Source organism: Balaenoptera acutorostrata, chromosome 5 (genome assembly GCF_949987535.1).
Source record: "Balaenoptera acutorostrata chromosome 5, mBalAcu1.1, whole genome shotgun sequence".
In the NCBI taxonomy this organism is placed as follows: Eukaryota; Metazoa; Chordata; class Mammalia; order Artiodactyla; family Balaenopteridae; genus Balaenoptera; species Balaenoptera acutorostrata.
The window spans coordinates 69,657,323-69,680,767 of NC_080068.1; the positions used below are offsets into that span (position 1 = coordinate 69,657,323).

At 36.1% G+C, this 23,445-nt stretch overlaps 1 protein-coding gene across 4 annotated transcripts in view; it reads left to right on the forward strand.

The window, feature by feature from the left end:
• Positions 1–23,445, forward strand: part of SCFD2 (sec1 family domain containing 2) — a 409,841-nt gene that overhangs the window by 58,736 nt on the left and 327,660 nt on the right. For all 4 annotated transcript variants that reach the window (XM_007180800.3, XM_007180802.3, XM_057547228.1 and 1 more), the window contains exon 4: positions 11,716–11,891. In XM_007180800.3, the coding sequence (XP_007180862.2) occupies positions 11,716–11,891 (176 nt within the window). The remainder of the gene's footprint in view (positions 1–11,715; positions 11,892–23,445) is intronic.

A 23,445-nucleotide genomic window follows, 5' to 3' on the forward strand; every position in this document is an offset into this window, starting at 1 on the left:
CTTTTTTATCATGGCCATTCTGAAAGTGAAACTGACTACTCGTATAATTTGGTACCACTTCCTTGATTGGTGCTAAGGCACTGGCACTTTTACCCACCACTGTTTTTGTACCATCAATACAAACATAGGATAGTAACAAAATCAGGTAGCATCTTTGTATTATTATGAAAATAGTTCTGACTTTTCTGACTACCTGAAAGTGCCTCAAGGACGCAGGGGTCCATGGAACACCTCCGAGAACCATTATTTAAAAGAGTATCATATTCTCCGGGGTCCAAGATTAGCAGTTTTCTAGAGATCATTGGAATCAGTAGAAGGGGGAAAACTCATTGAAATTTTTTCTATACCTTATCCAGATTTAGCCATAATGGACAATTATTTTCATTCATTTAAAAGGTATTTATTATGTGTTCATAGTATATAATTAGGTCCTTGTAGGGGATAGGAAACATGAAAAAATACTGTCTTATTTTCAAATGAACAAGTTAATTAACTTTTCTGAATCTGTTTTCCTGTCTTCAAAATGGGGATTCTATTGTCTGCTAACCCGACAATTAGATGAGATGATTTATTATGTAACATATAAATGTTTGTGAAATTCAACGTGTTCTGTAAAAGGAGGATATAGCATGATAAAATTATTTACTGTCTCCTGGGCAGATAAAAGACATAAAAATAATGACCAATGGGCATACAATTGCATATGAAGAGTGTTCTACCAGATTTAGGGGTGGAATTACATTGCCTGTATGATTGCTTCCTGATCATCTTAGTTGGAAAACATGTAACTAGAGTAATGATTTCCAGAAGTGAAAGTGGAGATTGGGGATTTAGTTACCTAGTGATTATGTTGGAGCCTAACTAGTGAATTTCTAAAGGAAATATAACATAAGGGTGATCATCCAGGAAAAGAAAGTAGAATGAGTGAGAGGAGGGTTGAAGGCAGAGTCGTAAGGAACACATCCATTTAGGGGCGTGAAGAAGAAGAGAATCTAGAGAAAGAGACAGAAAGAGTTTTTATTGAATTAATAATTAGTAGTGCCCGAAAGCTTTAAGGTCACTAAGCAAATATTTCCTTCTTACACTTCATCACCTAAAACAGAACCTGAATTGCCTCTGTTTCTCTGTTTCCCCATCCACAAAATGGGAATCTGAATTTCTAATATCCCATCTTCAAGCATCTGCCCTCTGGCTCTATATTTTTAACTTTAATTGGTGCATCTTTTTCTTCTTTTTTTCTCCTCCTCCTCTTCTTATTAATCTTTATATTTTCTCAACAGAAGGGATCCTCAACATATGAGAATATGGGCTAGGAGTTTAAAAACCCCAAGGGAAGATCCATGGCTGTGGGGTGGGAGTTGCTTTACTTGGAGGCTATTCTTTCCAAGTCAGGGTAGACCCACCAAGGAAAGGCTCCTTACCTGGCAGGCTGGTAATCTGCCCCTTAGATAACAGGGGTAATCTATCTGTTCCTTTCTGTGCTCTCTGCTGAGTTTATAAACACTGATGCAGTGTTTAACTTAGCCTCAGGAAGGCTGCATTTCCAAAGAAAGCCAAACCGTAAATGTTTCTGGTGGTTTTATATTTCACTGTTTTTGTATAAATTTCAGGGAGAGCTGTTTATTTTCTATTTGTGACCTGTGGTCTTGCAGCAGTTATACTTTATTCTGTACTATTCTGAAAACGTATCTTGCAATAGATTTCTCAATTTTGGATCCATTTGATTGAATTGATTCATATAATTAAAATGATCTTTTCACATTACTTTCTTATTCTGTCTTTGTAATACTATAGAGCTCAAAAATTTGTGTAATGAGAAACATATACTGTTTAAAGGATATCCCAGGAAATCCTTCTTCAGTATTTATAGTGTTACAAAAATGGACATCGATTCCCAGCTGGGTTTTATCCAAGTTTCACTATACAGTTGGCTGTATATACTGCCCTTCAAATCCCTACGGGAGAAGATTTATAATGTCTTCCCTCTTCCCCGCTTTAATAACTTGTTTCAATGCCTAATAGTCATCACGATCGTGGAATTTTTTTCTCATGTCTGACTTAAATCTCTCCACCTGCATGTTAACCATATTTCTTTGTCCTTTGACCTCAGTAGAGGTGGGAAACTGACAGTTATTATTACTCTTATATTTCTTTTTCTGTTGAAAGCCAATGCTTCATCCATTGTACAAATCAGTGATAGTAATAGACTCAGATTTCCCAGAGAAAAACACTGGTCTGTTGATTCCACATGAAACAGACATTATTTTATATCAGAACCGAGAGACTATTTAAAAAGTAAAATAGTCTTTAAAATTCATATCATAACATTAGTAAAATAAAAAGTAATTGTCTCTCCCCCCTCCCTATCATCTTACTCTTCAATGTAACCTTTGCTCCGAAATCAGTATCTTGCCTTCCAGGCCTTTTCTATGTAATTAGGTAAGAAAGTAAGTAAATAAGCAAGTAAACAAACAATGAGAAAAATAAAATAAAGGTACATACTAAGAATATGGCAATGTGGTTTCCATTGTGACTTTTTTTTCTCTCTCTCTCTCTCTCTCTTATTAGAGTTTTGGCTACCCAGTGTAAAATACCATGAAGGAAACTTAATTATACAGTTGTGCCAGGTTTTAAACATTGTATGTATACTTTTAAAATTATGTTAAGTTTGATCATATTTAAAATGTGTGGTTATATTGATACAACCATGGAAAACTGTTTGGCAGTATCAACTTTAGATACGTGTACACTAATCCAGTGGTTTCACACCTGGGCATGTATCCAATGGAAATGAGTCTAGCAAAAGGTATGTAGTAGAATGTTCATAGCATCATTATTTATAATAGCCCTGAACTATAAAACCTAAATATCCTTCAAAGTAGAATGGATAGAGAAACTATTATAGTCATATAGAACAATAAAACACAGTGAAATAGAAGATTGAGATTTTGGATGATGTTGAATTAAAAAAGCTAGATACAAAATAGTATATCTGTATACTTCTGTTTATATGACGTTCAAAAGCAGACAAAAAAGTGAGTTGTGTTGAGAGAGTTAAAAGTAATGGTTTGCTGTTGTGAGCTTATTGACTAGGTAGGTATTGACAGAATCTTCTAGAGTTCTGGACATATTCCATACCTTGATCTGGGTGGTGGTTACGTGGATAGATGTGTGTGTAACAGTGAACAGAACTACATACTTAAGATGTGTAAGCTTTACTTTATGTTATACCCCTTACTTTTCACCTCCATTACACCTGAGGCTTCTGAGTCTGAAATTGGTTGTATCTTCTGGGCAGATGGCCCTTCTTTGCTGCAGTGCCTTGTCACATATTCTAGGCAAAGCCTTTGGTTGGGGGGGAGGGGAGGAAGCTTATTTTTACTGTTTGTTTTGCTGCATGATTTAGTACTCTTCTATTCCTCTGTTACTTCAATTAAAAAAAATTTTTTAGTGCATGACCATAGTATTATTACATATAAAAAAGCCAGAATTCTATTATAGCTATAATTACCTGAATGTTCTCATTTCTGCTATTTCTCAGTTTACTGGTATAACTAAGTACAGTTATATCTCCCAACTGAAAATTTTATTCAGGCTGTATTCTAATATGTATGGATTTATAGCTGTATATCTTTTTCATAACTGGGGAAATTTGAGTATAGGCTCTCTTCTTGAGATGATGAAAATGTTCTCAGATTATATAGTGGTGATGATTGCATAACTCTGTGAATATAGTAAAAATCAGTGAATTGTACATTTTAAGGGTGAATTTTATGGTATGTGAGTTAAAGCTCATAAAGCTCTTGTTAAAAAAGAAGCTCCTGGGCTTGCCTGGTGGCGCAGTGGTTGAGAATCTGCCTGCCAATGCAGGGGACACGGGTTCGAGCCCTGGTCTGGGAGGATCCCACATGCCGTGGAGCAGCTAGGCCCGTGAGCCACAATTACTGAGCCTGCACTCCAGAGAAAGCCAGCCCGCGTGATAAAAAAATATCATTAGCAGAAGCCCATTCAAAAATCGATACAAATTTATAGTTAGAGCACTAACGTAAACAATAAAAATACTAGCACAGTTAAAAAGATTGGCCAAATTTCTATAGATAAAGACTATAGATAAAGAAACGTTACAGCATATATGGGACTTTATGTGAACAGAAGAGTTGAAGGTAGCTCACTGGAAGGTAATGTAAAGAGGAGCTGAGGCTGTTTGGTTATGGAGGCAAAGGCAAAATGCACTGAAGGTCAGGGAGAACCAAACAGGAAGCACTCCCAAGACAGTGCACGGGGCCAAGCAGAGCCAAGAAGAACTAGGAATGTAATCAGTGCTCAGCTCCTCTTGTGGCTTGCAGAGTTCAGCTATGTTTGTTTACTTTGTGTTCAGCTGCTCTTATTTGGCGGCACAAAATGTTACAATGAGAAAAAATGACAAATGAAGAGATATTTTTGTGTAATATTAAAATTATTCATGTTTGCCAGTTATGTGTGAGTTAATAAACCAGAGTTTTAACAGAACATATTATATTTAAATATTTTAATATACTTTGCCTTTATTACATTAGAAAAATGATTAAAAAGGAGAAAAATGAAATGCTGATATTTGATTTCTGGAAATACATGTCTTAAAACATAACTTTGGGGACTTCCCTGGTGGCGCAGTGGTTAAGAATCCACCTGCCAATGCAGGGGACATGGGTTCGATCCCTGGCCCGGGAAGATCCCACATGCTGCGGAGCAACTAAGCCCGTGCGCCACAACTACTGAGCCTGTGCTCTAGAGCCCATGTGCCACAACTACTGAAGCCCATGTGCCTAGAGCCTGTGCTCCACAACAAGAGAAGCCACCTCAATGAGAAGCCCATGCACCGCAACGAAGAGTAGCCCCCGCTCGCCGCAACTAGAGAAAGCCCACTCGCTGCAACTAGAGAAAGCCAGCCCGCGCGCAGCAGCGAAGACCCAATGCAGCCAAAAATAAATAAATAAATTTCTTAAAAAACAAAAAACAAAAAAAGCCCCCCAAAACATAACTTTGTTTATTCACATTTCACACACTGGGTTTTCATTCATGTTTTCAGGGCAATGATGAATAAAAAACATGCAATGACAGTATTATCATTTGTTATAGAGTTTTTTTTTTTTAAGAAAACATTTAGTAGCTAAATATGCTATTTTAGACAAAATTTCTGATGGTTACTTCTACCATTAAGACACAATTTGGGGATTAAATCAAACCTAGCACTGACAGAATACTTTTTTTTTTTTTAAAGAAAATCAACAAAGAATCATATATGTGTAGATATTTTAAATATATCTTACCAAGCCACAAAACGGGTTCAGAAAGTTATAGTTTATCAAATGTATATAGTAAATGGAAGAGTAAGTTCCATAATTCATTTGAATACAATGGAATTCAATATTGTAAGGATCACAGACAATATAAAAATATTAAATCCTTTTATTTTCCAAATATGTCCCCTTTCTCCCAAGAGATAATTCTATTTCAATAAGAGTTTCAAAATATACATAGAACTGATGGTTGTTAAAGTTTTGTGTTTGTTTCTTAACTAAATTGAAATCTGAAGCCCGTTTCACTTCCTTAAAAACTATAAAAAAGAAAAAGAAAGCCTAATAGATTTTCTTACTTGAAAACTATTTTTCAAATTTCAAAATTGTCCCTTTTCAAAGAGTTGTTATGTATTATGCAGTTTTGATATAAAATACCCCTTGTTTTTAGGACTTTAAAAAAATGTGTTGCAAAGCCTTCTTGGGTTGACATTTTAAAATCACCATGTAAATCTGCCTGACGAGTTTTTTTTTTTTTTTTTTTTGGTAATATGAGATGTGAATAAATGTTCTATTACTTTTTCAACACCTGGTTCTAGTTGCTTGCAGTTTTAGTTGATATGAACTGAGAAGTTTTCTCAAGTTGTTAGCCTCACAGTATAGCATTTTTGGTAGTCAGGCAGTTGATTTTGACTTGTTTTATGTAAGATTGTGATTAAATTTATATTTAAAACATGTCACTAGCCTATATTTTAAAGCATTTGTGTGAAGTACTCTTACTAAATTCCAATTAACATGTTATGAATTTTTACCAAAAAACCCCCCTGCTTTCATGACATATATAAGGAAGTGTTAATGGCTTGTGTATGTGAGAAAAAGGTATACAGAGGGGAACAGAATGGAGCAGCAAAGGTGAATAATTGCTGATTCACAAGGTAGTGTTCTGTTGGCATTTCCTGTTATGAAATATATCCATTTGTTCCTTTGGATCTCATGCCTTATGTGGGAAGGCAATGTTATGTAAATATGGTCACTGAGTCCAAGTCTGAGCGAGGAAAATGCTAACTGGATAAAAAGTTTAGCTATGTTTTCGAATTGAAGACATTCTTTTTTTAAAAAAATTTTTTATTTATTTATTGACTGCGTTGGGTCTTCATTGCTGCGCTGGCTTCCTCTAGTTGCGGCGAGCGGGGGCTACTCCTCTTTGCTGTGCACGGGCTTCTCATTGGCTGGCTTCTCTTGTTGTGGAGCACGGGCTCTAGGGCATGCAGTCTTCAGTAGTTGTGGCACGTGGGCTCAGTAGTTGTGGCGAGGGGGCTCTAGAGCGCAGGCTCAGTAGTTGTGGTGCACGGGCTTAGTTGCTCCACGACATGTGGGATCTTCGCGGACCAGGGATCGAACCCAAGTCCTCTGCATTGGCAGGCGGATTCTTAACCACTGCGCCACCAGAGAAGTCCCTGAATTGAAAACATTCTTATCTTTAAATTGAACATATGGTTATGGCAGTCGAAATCTAAACAGACCTGGTGACTTTCTCTGATGATTTCCATTTCTTGAGGTCTCTCTAAAAGACGGTTATGTTACGAATGGATTGTATGTATTCTGAGCCTTTTAAATTCCTCCTCCTTCAGTCCAGGAGATAGGGTTGGAGAGGTAGGCAATTACATATCACATAGAGCCTTTCATGGTTTCAGGACATTTTAGTTTTTGCTTTAGCAATACTTACCACAATAATGATTAAGCAATTGTTTGTATAATTGTTTTATGACTTTCTCTCTTGATACACAAAGCTCTGCGTATCCAGGGACCACACTGCGTCACCTGCAGCACAGTGTATAAACAAATAAATGGAGCTCATGGCAATGTTAGATTTGAACCCATTTCATGTGAAAATTTGTTTTCATATATTTATGTTAATATTTAATATGTCAAGATGTTTTTGTGTAAAAATATTAATCATCTGCACAAAAGATCCCCATCCCTTAAGAAGAGAATGACATGTAATGAGCTGAATTAATTAGGAGAGCATCCAGGAATCATTTGCCTTCTTTATTTGTTGGCCATGAGGACAGATTTTTGTCTGATTTGTTTATGGGTTTATTCTTAACAGTAAGAACAGTCCCTGGCACAGAAATATATGTTGAGCCAATGGATTAATGAAAGTTAATGACACTCACAACTCAACAGGAAGAAAATAAACAACCTAATAAAAATGAGCAAAAGATTTGAATAGACAAACTTCACCAAAAAAGATATAGGGTGGCAAATAAGCACATGAAAAGACTAACATTATTAGTCATTAGAAAAATACAAATTAAAACCACAGTGAGTTGTTGCTAGATACCTAATAGAATGGCTAAAACCAAAATAACTGGCAATACCAAGTGCTAGTGAGGATGTGAGGCAATAGAAATCTCATTTGTTGCTGGTGGGACAGCTCACTTTGGAACTTAGTTTGTCGGTTTCTTATAAAGTTAATCATACACTTAACATATGACCCAACAACCCTAGAAATTTACTTAAGAAAAATGAAACCATATGTCCACAGACACATACACACATAAAAACCTGTACAAAGATGTTTGTGAAGGCTTTATTCACAACTTCTTTCTTTCTTTTTTTGGAAAATGTTGGTGGACTTTGATTTGTGAATCTTTTTCAATTTATTTTTATTTATTTTTTAAATTAATTTTTATTGAAGTATAGCTGCTTTACGATGTTGTGTTAGCTTCTACTGCACAGCAAAATGAATCTGCCATACGTATACATATATCCCCTCCCTTTTATTTCCCTCCCATTTAGGACACCACAGTGCATTAAGTAGAGTTCCCTGTGCTATACAGTATGTTCCCCTTGGTTGTCTATTTTATACATGGTATCAATAGTGTATATGTGTCAATCCCAATTTCCCAATTTCTTCCACCCCACCCCTTTCCCTCTTGGTATCCATACATTTGTACTCTATGTCTGTGTCTCTATTTCTGCTTTGCAAATAAGGTCATCGATACCATTTTTCTAGATTCCACATATATGCTTTAATATGCGATATTTGTTTTTCTCTTTCTGATTTACTTCACTCTGTATGACACTTCCTAGGTCCATCCACATCTCTACAGATGACCCAATTTCATTCCTTTTATGGCTGAGTAGTATTCCATTGTATGTATGTACCACATCTTCTTTATCCGTTCCTCTGTTTATGGACATTTTGGTTGCTTCCATGTCCTGGCTATTGTAAATAGTGCTGCTATGAACATTGGGGTGCATGTGTCTTTTTGAATTATGGTTTTCTCTGGGTATATGCCCAGTAGTGGGATTGCTGGGTCATATGGTAATTCTATTTTTAGTTTTTTAAGGAACCTCCATATTGTTTTGCATAGTGGCTGTATCAATTTACATTCCCACCAACAGTATAAGAAGGTTCCCTTTTCTCCACACCCTCTCCAGCATTTATTGTTTGTAGATTTTTTGATGATGGCCATTCTGACCAGTGTGGGGTGATACCTCATTGTAATTTTGATTTGTACAGGATAGAAAGCCCAGAGATAAACCCATGCGCCTATGGCCACCTAATCTATGACAAGGGAGGCAAAAATATACAATGGAGAAAAGACAGCCTCTTCAATAAGTGGTGCTGGGAAAACTGGACAGCTACATGTAAAAGAATGAAATTAGAACACTCCCTAACACCATACACAAGAATAAATTCATAATGGATTAAAGACCTAAATGTAAGGCCAGACACTATAAAACTCTTAGAGGAAAACATAGGAAGAACACTCTTTGACATAAATTGCAGCAAGATCTTTTTTGACCCACCTCCTAGAGTAATGAAAATAAAAACAAAAATAAACAAATGGGACCTAATGAAACTTAAAGCTTTTGGACAGCAAAGGAAACCATAAACAAGACGAAAAGACAACCCTCAGAATGGAAGAAAATATTTGCAAACGAAGTAACTGACAAAGGATTAATCTCCAAAATATACAAGCAGCTTATGCAGTTCAATATCAAAAAAACAAACAGCCCAATCAAAAAATGGGTGGAAGACCTAGATAGACATTTCTCCAAAGAAGACATACAGATGGCCAAGAAGCACATGAAAAGATGCTCAGCATCACTAATTATCATAATTTCTAAAAATTGGAAAAAACTCAAATGATCATTAACCGGTGAATGGATAAATGGCTAAACAAACCATGGCGCATTCATACAATGGATTACTACTCAGCAAGAAAATGGAGCAAACTACCTATATAAGCAACAACATGAATGAACATCAAATACCTTATGCTAAAGTGAAAGAAGCCAGACTCAAAAGGCTACATACTATATGATTCCACTTATAGAACATTCTGTAAAGGCAAAACTATGGGACAGAAGCCAGATAAATGCAGATAAGTGTTCACCAAGGGCTGGGGGTGGGAAAAGAGAATTGACTACAAAGGGGGAACTTTTTGGAGTAATGGAAATATTCTATATTTTGATTGTGACAGTGCTTACCCAACTACATGCATTTGTCAAAATTCATAGAACTGATTTGAGAACAGCCTGAACCAGAAAAGGATGAATTTTACTGTATGTAAATTATACCTTAATCAACCTGACTCAAAACGAAGCAGAGAAAGGGTTAATGAGGCTCTTCTCTATTAGTACTTAAGCAAGCAAATCATTAGCTTGCTGCTTGAGAATCAGGAATGAACTATGCTTCGCCAAGGGACCAAAGAAACTAGTGAGACTCAGCTCCGTGCTCATCATTCCCACTGTTTTTATTCTTTACATGCTCACCCTGATAAACAGGTAATAAGGCACTTCAAAATCCTTAATCTCTTCAAAATATGTAATGAAAAGATAGAATATGTTGCAGGCTTATAAGTTTCTTGAAACAAGGTCTTTATTTTTTGTGTATTATAGTCCGTAGCAAAACCATTAATTGACAAATGCCATTTAGCACCGTGTAAGACACTGAACTCTCACTTATTTGCTACTCCATAGAGTTGCTGTGAAAATCAGAAGAGGACATACTTGCACTGTATAAACGATAAAGTGCTAAATAAATACAGGTGGTCCCATTGCCAAATATTAACAAATGTAGACATAACAAACAAACTGGGATTTCAGGCATCAGAGAGTAAACCACAAACAGGGTGTAGGTAAGATGTAAAGGAAAGAATTACTTGACTTGCATCTATGTTTGGCCCCATTGCCATCTTGTTGCCCAATGAGGAGAATCTGTGGTGTTCAGGAATTCAGTCCATAGCATTGATGAATGACCGGAGTGAAATTTGACATATTAGAGTGGGAAGTGACTAAATGGAAGGACTGCTATAGGCAAAAGTTGGACTTAGAAGCTCTGAAAGAGTGAATCTTCAACAGGTAGTTTTTTGTTTGTTTTTGTTTGTTTGTTGTTTGTTTGTTTTTGGTACTCCAGTCTTTTATGAAGTGGGGGTCTCGTTCTAGATAGAGGTGACCATTGTAGTAAATGTGCTGTGTCACCCATACCAAACCATTTCTTCTGATACCTTATCTTCCAGGGTTTTTGCCACTCTAGTTCTCCATACATTTTTGTTCCATAAACAGCCAGCTTTTATGCTCATGAATATTATCATGAACCCACGGATATCAGTGATAAAGTTTTAGCTATAGTCATAACAGATTTCTCCTTTATATACATACGCACACAATTAGAAACCTTACTTTTTTGCCTCTTAGATTGCTATATCATTTGTCTTGGAGAGGTACTCCATGTTGAGCTCAAGAAATATTTATTCATATGACTTTATTTGATAACTTATTTATGGGGTACTTCAGAATTATGAAATGAATTCTACTAGCAATATGGCCTTGGCAAGATCACTTAACGTGTATTTTCTTGCTTGCAAAATGCAGTTAATAGTTTCAACTTTGCTGTTGTCACCATGTTGTTTTAAGAGTCACAATAGCTTAGGCAAGCTTGCAGTTTACTCTGAAGTTTTGTGCTGATGTAAGGCAGTAGTATTTTTATTTTATTTTATTTTATTTATTTATTTATTTTGGCTGCATTGGGTCTTCATTGCCGTGCGCAAGCTTTCTCTAGTTGTGGTGAGCGGGGGCTACTCTTTGTTGCGGTGCGTGGGCTTCTCATTGCGGTGGCTTCTCGTTGCAGAGCATGGGCTCTAGGCACGGGGGCTTCAGTAGTTGTGGCATGCGGGCTTCAGTAGTTGTGGCTCGTGGGCTCTAGAGCACAGGCTGGGTAGTTGTGGTGCACAGACTCAGTTGCTCTGCGGCATGTGGGATCTTCCCAGACCAGGGATCGAACCCGTGTCGCCTGCATTGGCAGGTGGATTCTTAACCACTGTGCCACCAGGGAAGCCCTGCAGTAGTATTATTAATGGCATTCTCTTCATTATTTTTACCGCTCCCAGAAGAGGGTACACTGATAAATTGTATGTTTTTCCAGGGAGAGTCACTCCGGGACAGCTCACGTCCTATATTCATCTCTTCAAGAACAACCTCAAAGTTCTAGGGAATCACTGTGGGCTCCTACAGCTTGGGCTGGCCACTGTTCAAACTCTGAAACACCCGCAGACTGCCAAGTGGGACAACTTTCTGGCTTTTGAAAGGCTCCTTCTCCAGGTATGTTGCTCTGGGAGCTTCTTGGGATATTAATAATTAAAGATTTTAATTCCAGGGAAAAACTTTGATATTTATTATAATCTTAGTAATAAATCATATTGTTGACATATGCCTTATATCATATTCTCTAAGTGCCCCCAATTTAAAATTCAAGTAGCAGTTTGTTTCTATATCTAATTTCTTTTTTTTTTTTTTGACAGTAACGTCTTTGGCTTCTCACTCAATGCTTAGAATGTTTTGAGTATTTGACTAAACTTTGAAGATGTCTTTTCAGTTTTATGCAATTTGGACCTTTCTTGATCTTCATGGCATCTTTATTTAATCCTTGCTACTTTTCCTGTAGAATATTGCTACTGTTTACATTTCTTCTGACACTACTTTCTTTTTTTTTTGTTTTTTTTTAATGTTTACAATAAGTGGTTTTTTTTTTTTTTAAGTTTCATTTTATTTATTTTATTTATGGCTGTGTTGGGTCTTCGTTTCTGTGCGAGGGCTTTCTCTAGTTGTGGCAAACGGGGGCCACTCTTCATCGCAGTGCGCAGGCCTCTCACTATCGCGGCCTCTCTTGTTGCAGAGCACAGGCTCCAGACGCGCAGGCTCAGTAATTGTGGCTCACGGGCCCAGCTGCTCCACGGCATGTGGGATCTTCCCAGACCAGGGCTCGAACCCGTGTCCCCTGCATTGGCAGGCAGATTCTCAACCACTGTGCCACCAGGGAAGCCCCTGACACTACTTTCTAATCCTTAAACAACATATAGCATGTGGCTTAAAAATGATGCTTATAATAGACAAAAGGGAGGCAAACTCCATTTGTAATTTTCTTTTTTGTTTTAAAGTATTAGCTTATTTATTTATTTATTTGGATGCTCCGGGACTTAGTTGTGGCACATGGGATCTTCCTTGCCACATGCGGGATCTTTAGTTGTGGCATGCGGGATCTTTTTTTAGTTGCAGCATGCGGGATCTTAGTTGCGGCATGTGGGATCTAGTTTCCTGACCAGGGATCAAACCGGGGCCCCCTGCGTTGGGAGAGTGGAGTCTTAACCCCTAGACCACCAGGGAAGTCCTCATTTGTAATTTTCATGAAGAGAGATGTATGTGGAGTAGGACCTTTTCACTATTGATAAAATACTTTCATAGGAAACTTTTAAGAAGATGTATTTTTAAAAATTATAAAGTATTTCAAACACATAAAATAATATGACAAATATTTATGTACCTTACACATAGATTCAATATAATTTACTAGTTTTTATGTTTACTTTATATCCTTTTTCATTAAAGAAATAAAACGACGTAAAGTTGAAGAGTCTCTGATACTATACCCTTTTCCTGCTCTGATTCTCCTTTTTCCTTTCCCAGGGGTAATCACAAGCTTGATTCCTTGTTTCTATATATTTATTAAATATTTATTTTTCCATGAATAATACAGAGTATTATGCTATGGGTTTTACTTTTTATGTAAGTGATATCACATTATAAGTATCCCTAAACAACCTGCTTTTCCCTTTCAGCATTCTGTTTTAAGATAATCCAAATTGACATGTGTAGATTTAATTGTATAAATATTCAATTTATGGAATCCATATTGATGTATAATTAGACTGTTCCATATTTGTATGTGTGTTTGCGTGTGTGTGTCTGTGTGTGTGTGTGTTTGTGGTTGGAAAGAATGAGATGAGTATCCTGAACTTGTCTTCTGGCCCACATGTGAGAGAGTGTCTCTAGGGCATATACCTTGGAGAGGATTGTTACTTTGTTGACCATGCATATTGTTGAGTTTACTAAATATCACCAAACTGATTATCAAAGACATTGAAATAGTTGACCCTTCTGCTAGGACTGGATGACAGTTTGTTTCCCAGCATAGTGTCCAGCACTCAGTATTATCAAATTTAAACATTTTTTTATAATGGGTCAATACTATCTTTGTATAAATTTGCATTTCTCTGGCTACTGATGAGGCTGAGCACCTTCTGTAGTATTTATTAGCTATTCCGTTTTCCTCTTCTATCAATTGCTCATTTTTATACTTATTTATCTATTAGGTAACAGAAAAAACTGTTTTATGTCATGCAAATACTTCTCCCAGACTGTGGTTTGGCTTTTAAATTTAATTCCTATATGTTTTATTGTACAAAATTTTTGCATCTGATGTACTCTAGTTAATGAATATTATCTTTTATGGTTTATTCTTATTTATGTTTTATATTAGAAATCTTTTTGTACCCCTAATTTCTAAATATATTGTTCAGTATTTTCCACTAAAAATTAATTTTTGTTTTTGACATTTGAATTTTTGTTTATTTATTTATTTTTTAAACATCTTTATTGGGGTATAATTGCTTTACAATAGTGTGTTAGTTTCTGCTTTATAATAAAGTGAATCAGCCATACATATACATATATCCCCATATCTCATCCCTCTTGCATCTCCCTCCCACCCTCCCTGACATTTGAATTTTTAATCCACCTGGAATTTATCTTTGTTTATGATATTATTGGGATCTCATTTTCTTTTCTTCCATATGGATAGCCTATTCTCCCCACACCATTTATGAAATATTCCATTTTGCTGTAGATTACTTACCTAACAGTCATTTCCCTCTTTCTCATGTTGGCAGAACACCAGTTTTGTTCCAGTGTCCACTCTTTTCCCACATGATTCAGGCAAATCCTGATTGGTCTCAGACTATATTAATATTCTCATCTCCCCACCTAATGATTGGTTTAGCAGTTCTAGCCTAAGAGAGGCAAAGCGAAGTTTGCTGGAGGTGCTTCTAAGAAAGATCTTCTTTTGCCCTTGTAGAAAAATATATAATGAAGAAACAAGCTCCTTTTTCTTGATATACGTTTGTGACACTTTGAGTATTTTGTAATAATGAAGGGAGCTCGCTGAGATCCTGAAAAAGATAAACAGAACCTAAATCCTTAAAGATGACTTTGAGTCTTACCTCAAAATATCTTGTTTTGTGAGATGATGATTCTTCTCATGGTTTAAGCCATTTTAGTTGGTTTTCTGTTATTTGGAACCAAAAGATATTCATCCTTTTCTCAGTGATACATGATATACTAAGATCTCATATAAAAATAGGTTTGTATCTCACTTTCTAGTCTGTTTCAGTGGTCAGTTTATCCATCACAGAATTAATACCACAGTGTTAAAATTAACATGTCCAGTTTTATGCCTTTCTCTATAAAAGAAACTTACTAGATTTTTTATGGGTATTTTAATGATTTTAATACCAGTTGTAAATTGAATTTTCTAATTGCTCATTGCTGGTGTATTGGAATACTCTTGGCTTGACTTTTGACTGGTGATCACGTGTCCAACAACCTTGCATTTTGTATTAATATTTGTTTTCCTATTTCTTGCTGTGATTCATTGGTTGTCCTGTATTTCCTCTACAGGCAATAATATTATCTGCAAATAATGGCAGTTTTGTTACTTCCTTTCCACACTTCATACCACTTTCTTTTTTAGTGCACTGACCAGGCATACTAGAACCCTACTCAACAGAGGCAATGAAAATAGGTGTTTTCATCTTATTCCTGACTTTAAAGACAGTTCTAAAATTTTACCATTAAATATTATGTTTAGTTTTGTTTTTAATCAGGCTAGGGAAGTTCCTTCTTAATCTTATTTTGCTGAATTGTTGTTGTTGTTATTGCTGTTTTTATCCTGTCTGAGTGTTGCATTTCACTTAATACAGATTCTGAAATTTTTTAGGTGAATATATATATATGGTTTTTCTCCCATAATCTGTTAATGTGGTGAATTGTATTTATAGTTTTTTAAATAATCATTACTGCATTCCTGGGATAAGTTTAACTTGATCCTACACACACACACACACACACACACACACACTGCTAGATTTAGTTTACTAATATTTTATTTACACATTTGCATTTATGCTTGTAGGTGAGATTACCTTATAATTTTTCTTCATTGTGCTGATGTCCAGTTTCGAAACAAAGCTTACAGTAGTTAGGTAAAATCAGAGTGAGTTTCATTTTTTGTATTTGGAGCTATTTGTATAGGAAAGGAATTTTCAGTTGCTTAAAAGTGAAATATGCCTAAATTTAGAATCATGTGGACCTGTTGTGTTGTTGTTAGACTTAGATTTTTACTTCCAATTTGATTACTTAAGTGTTTATAGATCTATTTAATTCTCTGTTTTTTTCTTGAGATTATTTTGGTAGTTTATATTCGTTTAAATCCATTCATCTATATTTTCAAATTGGCATAAATTTATTTATAGAATTCTCTTAAAATTTTTAAATCTCCTTTGAATATATAGTTGTAATTCCTTTTTTCAATACCTGGTATTTTTATTGCAAAATTAACTCTCCTTTTGATTTTGGTTCATATTAGCAGAATTTTATTAGTCATTCCAAAGAATCAGCTTTAGTTTTTTTATTTTGATATACTCATTTGTGCTCTGTTTTATTTTTCATTAATTTCTGTTTTTATCTTATTTCCTTTCTTCTGTATTCTTTGGTTTTACTCTGTTGTTCTTTTTTTAACTTCCTATTTTCAAATAAGGTATTTAAGATTATGAATTTCCCTCTAAATACTGCTGTAGCTTAGTCCAAAAGTTTGACTGTCTTTGTTGTTATTCAGTTCTAAATATTTCACAACTTCTATTATGATTTTCCCTTTGATTTATTTATTATTTAGATTGCATGATATTTTTTAAGTTTATAAATATATGAGGTCTTTTAAAAAAACTTAGTTTTACTTGATTATTAGATTGTGGTCAGAGAATGTGTTTTGAATGATATAATCTCCTTATTTATGTGACTTCCTTTGTATGTGATTCATTTCTCTAAATGGTCCACATATACTCAAAAAGAATGTTTATTCTCTAATTGTTTTATGTAGGGTTCCATAAATGTCCCTTAGCTTATAGTAATCATATATAATATATATTAAAATATATATTATTATAATATAAATAATTCAAATAAATATAAATGATTCAAAGATACATTTTTAAAAAATTCTTTTTTTATATTAACATATATCCATACATATTTCCATACAAATACAATTATAAGATTTTTAGAAATTTCATGTAATGTCTGAAACATTTATATTAACATATTTCCATACATATTTCCATACAAATACCAATATAAGATTTTTAGAAATTTCATGTAATGTCTGAAACATTTATATTAACATATTTCCATACAAATAACCCAATGAAAGTTTAGTATTAGTTGTTTTGTTTGTTTTTTTTTTTATACTGCAGGTTCTTATTAGGCATCAATTTTATACACATCAGTGTATACATGTCAATCCCAATCGCCCAATTCAGCACACCACCATCCCCACCCCACCGCAGTTTTCCCCCCTTGGTGTCCATATGTCCATTCTCTACATCTGTGTCTCAACTTCTGCCCTGCACACCGGCTCATCTGTACCATTTTTCTAGGTTCCACATACATGCATTAATATACGATATTTGTTTTTCTCTTTCTGACTTACTTCACTCTGTATGACAGTCTCTAGATCCATCCACGTCTCAACAAATGACTCAATTTCGTTCCTTTTTATGGCTGAGTAATATTCCATTGTATATATGTACCACATCTCCTTTATCCATTCATCTGTTGATGGGCATTTAGGTTGCTTCCATGACCTGGCTATTGTAAATAGTGCTGCAATGAACATTCGGGTGCATGTGTCTTTTTGAATTACGGTTTTCTCTGGGTATATGCCCAGTAGTGGGATTGCTGGGTCATATGGTAATTCTATTTTTAGTTTTTTAAGGAACCTCCATATTGTTCTCCATAGTGGCTGTATCAATTTACATTCCCACCAGCAGTGCAAGAGGTTTCCCTTTTCTCCACACCCTCTCCAGCATTTGTTGTTTGTAGATTTTCTGATGATGCCCATTCTAACAGGAGTGAGGTGATACCTCATTGTAGTTTTGATATGCATTTCTCTAATAATTAGTGATGTTGAGCATCTTTTCATGTGCTTCGTGGCCGTCTGTATGTCTTCTTTGGAGAAATATCTATTTAGGTCTTCTGCCCATTTTTGGATTGGGGTGTTTGTTTCTTTGATATTGAGCTGAATGAGCTGTTTATATATTTTGGAGATTAATCCTTTGTCCGTTGATTCGTTTGCAAATATTTTCTCCCATTCTGAGGGTTGTCTTTTGGTCTTGTTTATGGTTTCCTTTGCTGTGCAAAAGCTTTGAAGTTTCATTAGGTCCCACTTGTTTATTTTTGTTTTTATTTCCATTACTCTAGGAGGTGGATCAAAAAAGATCTTGCTGTGATTTATGTCAAAGAGTGTTCTTCCTATGTTTTCCTCTAAGAGTTTTATAGTGTCCAGTCTTATATTTAGGTCTCTAATCCATTTTGAGTTTATTTTTGTGTATGGTGTTAGGGAGTATTCTAATTTCATTCTTCTACATGTAGCTGTCCAGTTTTCCCAGCACCACTTATTGAAGAGACTGTCTTTTCTCCATTGTATATCTTTGCCTCCTTTGTCATAGATTAGTTGACCATAGGTGCGTGGGTTAATCTCTGGGCTTTCTATCTTGTTCCATTGATCTATGTTTCTGTTTTTGTGCCAGTACCATATTGTCTTGATTACTGTAGCTTTGTAGTGTAGTCTGAAGTCAGGGAGTCTGATTCCTCCAGCTCCATTTTTTTGCCTCAAGACTGCTTTGGCTATTCGGGGTCTTTTGTGTCTCCATACAAATTTTAAGATGATTTGTTCTAGCTCCGTAAAAAATGCCATTGGTAATTTGATAGGGATTGCATTGAATCTGTAGATTGCTTTGGGTAGTATACTCATTTTCACAATTTTGATTCTTCCAATCCAAGAACATGGTATATCTCTCCATCTGTTGGTATCATCTTTAATTTCTTTCATCAGTGTCTTATAGTTTTCTGCATACAGGTCTTTTGTCTCCCTAGGTAGGTTTATTCCTAGGTATTTTATTCTTTTTGTTGCAATGGTAAATGGGAGTGTTTCCATAATTTCTCTTTCAGATTTTTCATCATTAGTGTATAGGAATGCAAGAGATTTCTGTGCATTAATTTTGTATCCTGCAACTTTACCATATTCATTAATTAGCTCTAGCAGTTTTCTGGTGGCAGTTTTAGGATTCTCTATGTATAGTATCATGCCATCTGCAAACAGTGACAGTTTTACTTCTTCTTTTCCAATTTGTATTCCTTTTATTTCTTTTTCTTCTCTGATTGCCGTGGCTAGGACTTCCAGAACTATGTTGAATAATAGTGGTGAGAGTAGACATCCTTGTCTCGTTCCTGATCTTAGAGGAAATGCTTTCAGTTTATCACCATTGAGAATGATGTTTGCTGTGGGTTTGTCATATATGGCCTTTACTATGTTGAGGTAGGTTCCCTCTATGCCCACTTTCTGGAGAGTTTTTATCAGAAATGGGTGTTGAATTTTGTCAAAAGCTTTTTCTGCATCTATTGAGATGATCATATGGTTTTTATTCTTCAATTTGTTAATATGGTGTATCACATTGATTGATTTGCATATATTGAAGAATCCTTGCATCCCTGGGATAAATCCCACTTGATCGTGGTGTATGATCCTTTTAATGTGTTGTTGGATTCTGTTTGCTAGTATTTTGTTGAGGATTTTTGCATCTATATTCATCAGTGATATTGGTCTGTAATTTTCTTTTTTTGTAGTATCTTTGTCTGGTTTTGGTATCAGGGTGATGGTGGCCTCATAGAATGAGTTTGGGAATGTTCCTTCCTCTGCAATTTTTTGGAAGAGTTTGAGAAGGATGGGTGTTAGCTCTTCTCTAAATGTTTGATAGAATTCACCTGTGAAGCCATCTGGTCCTGGACTTTTGTTTGTTGGAAGATTTTTAATCACAGTTTCAATTTCATTACTTGTGATTGGTCTGTTCATATTTTCTGTTTCTTCCTGATTCAGTCTTGGAAGGTTATACCTTTCTAAGAATTTGTCCATTTCTTCCAGGTTGTCCATTTTATTGGCATAAAGTTGCTTGTAGTAGTCTCTTAGGATGCTTTGTATTTCTGCGGTGTCTGTTGTAACTTCTCCTTTTTCATTTCTGATTTTATTGATTTGATTCCTCTCCCTCTTTTTCTTGATGAGTCTGGCTAATGGCTTATCAATTTTGTTTATCTTCTCAAAGAACCAACTTTTAGTTTTATTCATCTTTGCTATTGTTTTCTTTGTTTCTATTTCATTTATTTCTGCTCTGATCTTTATGATTTCTTTCCTTCTGCTAACTTTGGGTTTTGTTTGTTCTTCTTTCTCTAGTTTATTTAGGTGTAAGGCTAGATTGTTTACTTGAGATTTTTCTTGTTTCTTTAGGTAGGCTTGTATAGCTATAAACTTCCCTCTTAGAACCGCTTTTGCTGCATCCCATAGGTTTTGGGTCGTCGTGTTTTCATTGTCATTTGTCTCTAGGTATTTTTTTTTTTAATTTATTTATTTATTTTTGGCTGTGTTGGGTCTTCGTTTCTGTGCGAGGGCTTTCTCCAGTTGTGGCGAGCGGGGAGCACTCTTCATCGCGGTGCGCGGGCCTCTCACCATCGCGGCCTCTCTTGTTGCGGAGCACAGGCTCCAGACGCGCAGGCTCAGTAGCTGTGGCGCATGGGCTTAGTTGCTCCGCGGCATGTGGGATCCTCCCAGACCAGGGCTCGAACCCGTGTCCCCTGCATTGGCAGGCAGACTCTCAACCACTGCGCCACCAGGGAAGCCCCGCTAGGTATTTTTTGATTTCCTCTTTGATTTCTTCAGTGATCTCTTGGTTATTTAGTAGCGTATTGTTTAGCCTCCATGTGTTTGTCTTTTTTACGTTTTTTTCCCTGTAATTCATTTCTAATCTCATAGCGTTGTGGTCAGAAAAGATGCTTGATATGATTTCAATTTTCTTAAATTTACTGAGGCTTGATTTGTGACCCAAGATGTGATCTATCCTGGAGAATGGTCTGTGCGCACTTGAGAAGAACGTGTAATCTGCTGTTTTTGGATGGAATGTCCTATATATATCAATTAAATCTATCTGGTCTATTGTGTCATTTAAAGCTTCTGTTTCCTTATTTATTTTCATTTTGGATGATCTGTCCATTGGTGTAAGTGAGGTGTTAAAGTCCCCCACTATTACTGTGTTACTGTCGATTTCCTCTTTATAGCTGTTAGCAGTTGCCTTATGTATTGAGGTGCTCCTATGTTGGGTGCATATATATTTATAATTGTTATATCTTCTTCTTGGATTGATCCCTGGATCATTATGTAGTGTCCTTCCTTGTCTCTTATAACATTCTTTATTTTAAAGTCTATTTTATCTGATATGAGTATAGCTACTCCAGCTTTCTTTTGATTTCCATTTGCATGGAATATCTTTTTCCATCCCCTCACTTTCAGTCTGTATGTGTCCCTAGGTCTAAAGTGGGTCTCTTGTAGACAGCATATATATGGGTCTTGTTTTTGTATCCATTCAGCCAGTCTATGTCTTTTGGTTGGGGCATTTAATCCATTCACGTTTAAGGTAATTATCGATATGTATGTTCCTATGACCATTTTGTTAATTGTTTTGGGTTTGTTTTTGTAGGTCCTTTTCTTCTCTTGTGTTTCCCACTTAGAGAAGTTCCTTTAGCATTTGTTGTAGAGCTGGTTTGGTGGTGCTGAATTCTCTTAGCTTTTGCTTGTCTGTAAAGCTTTTGATTTCTCCATCAAATCTAAATGAGATCCTTGCCAGGTAGAGTAATCTTGGTTGTAGGTTCTTCCCTTTCATCACTTTAAGTATATCATGCCACTCCCTTCTGGCTTGCAGAGTTTCTGCTGAGAAATCAGCTGTTAACCTTATGGGAGTTCCCTTGTATGTTATTTGTCGTTTTTCCCTTGCTGCTTTCAATAATTTTTCTTTGTCTTTAATTTTTGCCACTTTGATTACTATGTGTCTTGGCGTGTTTCTCCTTGGGTTTATTCTGTATGGGATTCTCTGCGCTTCCTGGACTTGGGTGGCTATTTCCTTTCCCATGTTAGGGAAGTTTTCGACTATAATCTCTTCAAATATTTTCTCAGGTCCTTTCTCTCTCTCTTCTCCTTCTGGGACCCCTATAATGCGAATGTTGTTGCGTTTAATGTTGTCCCAGAGGTCTCTTAGGCTGTCTTCGTTTCTTTTCATTCTTTTTTCTTTAGTCTGTTCCGCTGCAGTGAATTCCACCATTCTGTCTTCCAGGTCACTTATCCGTTCTTCTGCCTCAGTTATTCTGCTATTGATTCCTTCTAGTGTAGTTTTCATTTCAGTTATTGTATTGGTCATCTCTGTTTGTTTGTTCTTTAATTCTTCTAGGTCTTTGTTAATCATTTCTTGCATCTTCTCAATCTTTGCCTCCATTCTTATTCCGAGGTCCTGGATCATCTTCACTATCATTATTCTGAATTCTTTTTCTGGAAGGTTGCCTATCTCCACTTCATTTAGTTGTTTTTCTGGGGTTTTTTCTTGTTCCTTCATCTGGTACATAGCCCTCTTCCTTTTCATCTTCTCTATCTTTCTGTAACTGTGGTTTTTGGTCCACAGGCTGCAGGATTGTAGTTTTTCTTGCTTCTGTTGTCTGCCTTCTGGTGGTTGAGGCTATCTAAGAGGCTTGATGGGAGGCTTTACTGCCTGCCTGTGGGAATTTGAGAGGTTTGTTATAAACATAGAGTTTACTTCCCATTGATTGGCTTGCAATACATGGATAAAGATTTGAGTGGTTTACCTGATTCTAAAGGGATGTCTTGTTTATGGCCTTTAGGGCAGAGGCTTAATGTTCTTACCGCCTGGTGTCACCTTTTTACATAGTACATGGTCACCCAAAAGGACAGTGATTTCGCAGTTAGCCTTGCAGCTCGATGTGACCAGGTTCTGGTGAGTGAGACATGAGTAGGACTGATGTGGGCCACCTTCAGGCTGTGCACTGAAAGGAGAGGTATGTGTCTTTCATCTTCCCCTTTCTGTGTGTTGAAATGCAGCCAGAATGGCAAGAATGGGAGTGGCTGACTTGAATTGTGAGAGGAAGCTATGTGTTGAAGATGTTTGAATGGAAGGATGGAAGAACCATAGTTGGTTCGCTGGACCACTGACCTGGTCTTTATGTGAGTGAGAAATATATTCCTATTTTGTTTAAGCCACTATAATTTTGAGCCTCTGTGATAGCAGCCAAACATTCCAATTAACATGGCCATCTTTTACTGCAGTTTTCATCACAGAAATTTGTACTGTAAGTCTTGTAATTCTGATAATTTATGATCTCCTGGGGAAGTTATCAAAATAATGGATTGTCTTGATGTTTGTGCTCTTAAACATCACTAGATTCTGGGATATTTGGTAATAGTGTAGGAGATATAACTTATTTTAATGAAACACTAAATTACCAGAGTTTAAAAAATTTTTCCACAGATATTTATGGGGAAAAGTTCCAGATGAAGGACATTTGGAATTAAAGAGATCTGAGTAGCCTAATATGTTGGTTCTTCAGGGGCTCATGTGATTATACCCTTTTGAGGTATTAGCTCGACCCCTTCTTCCCC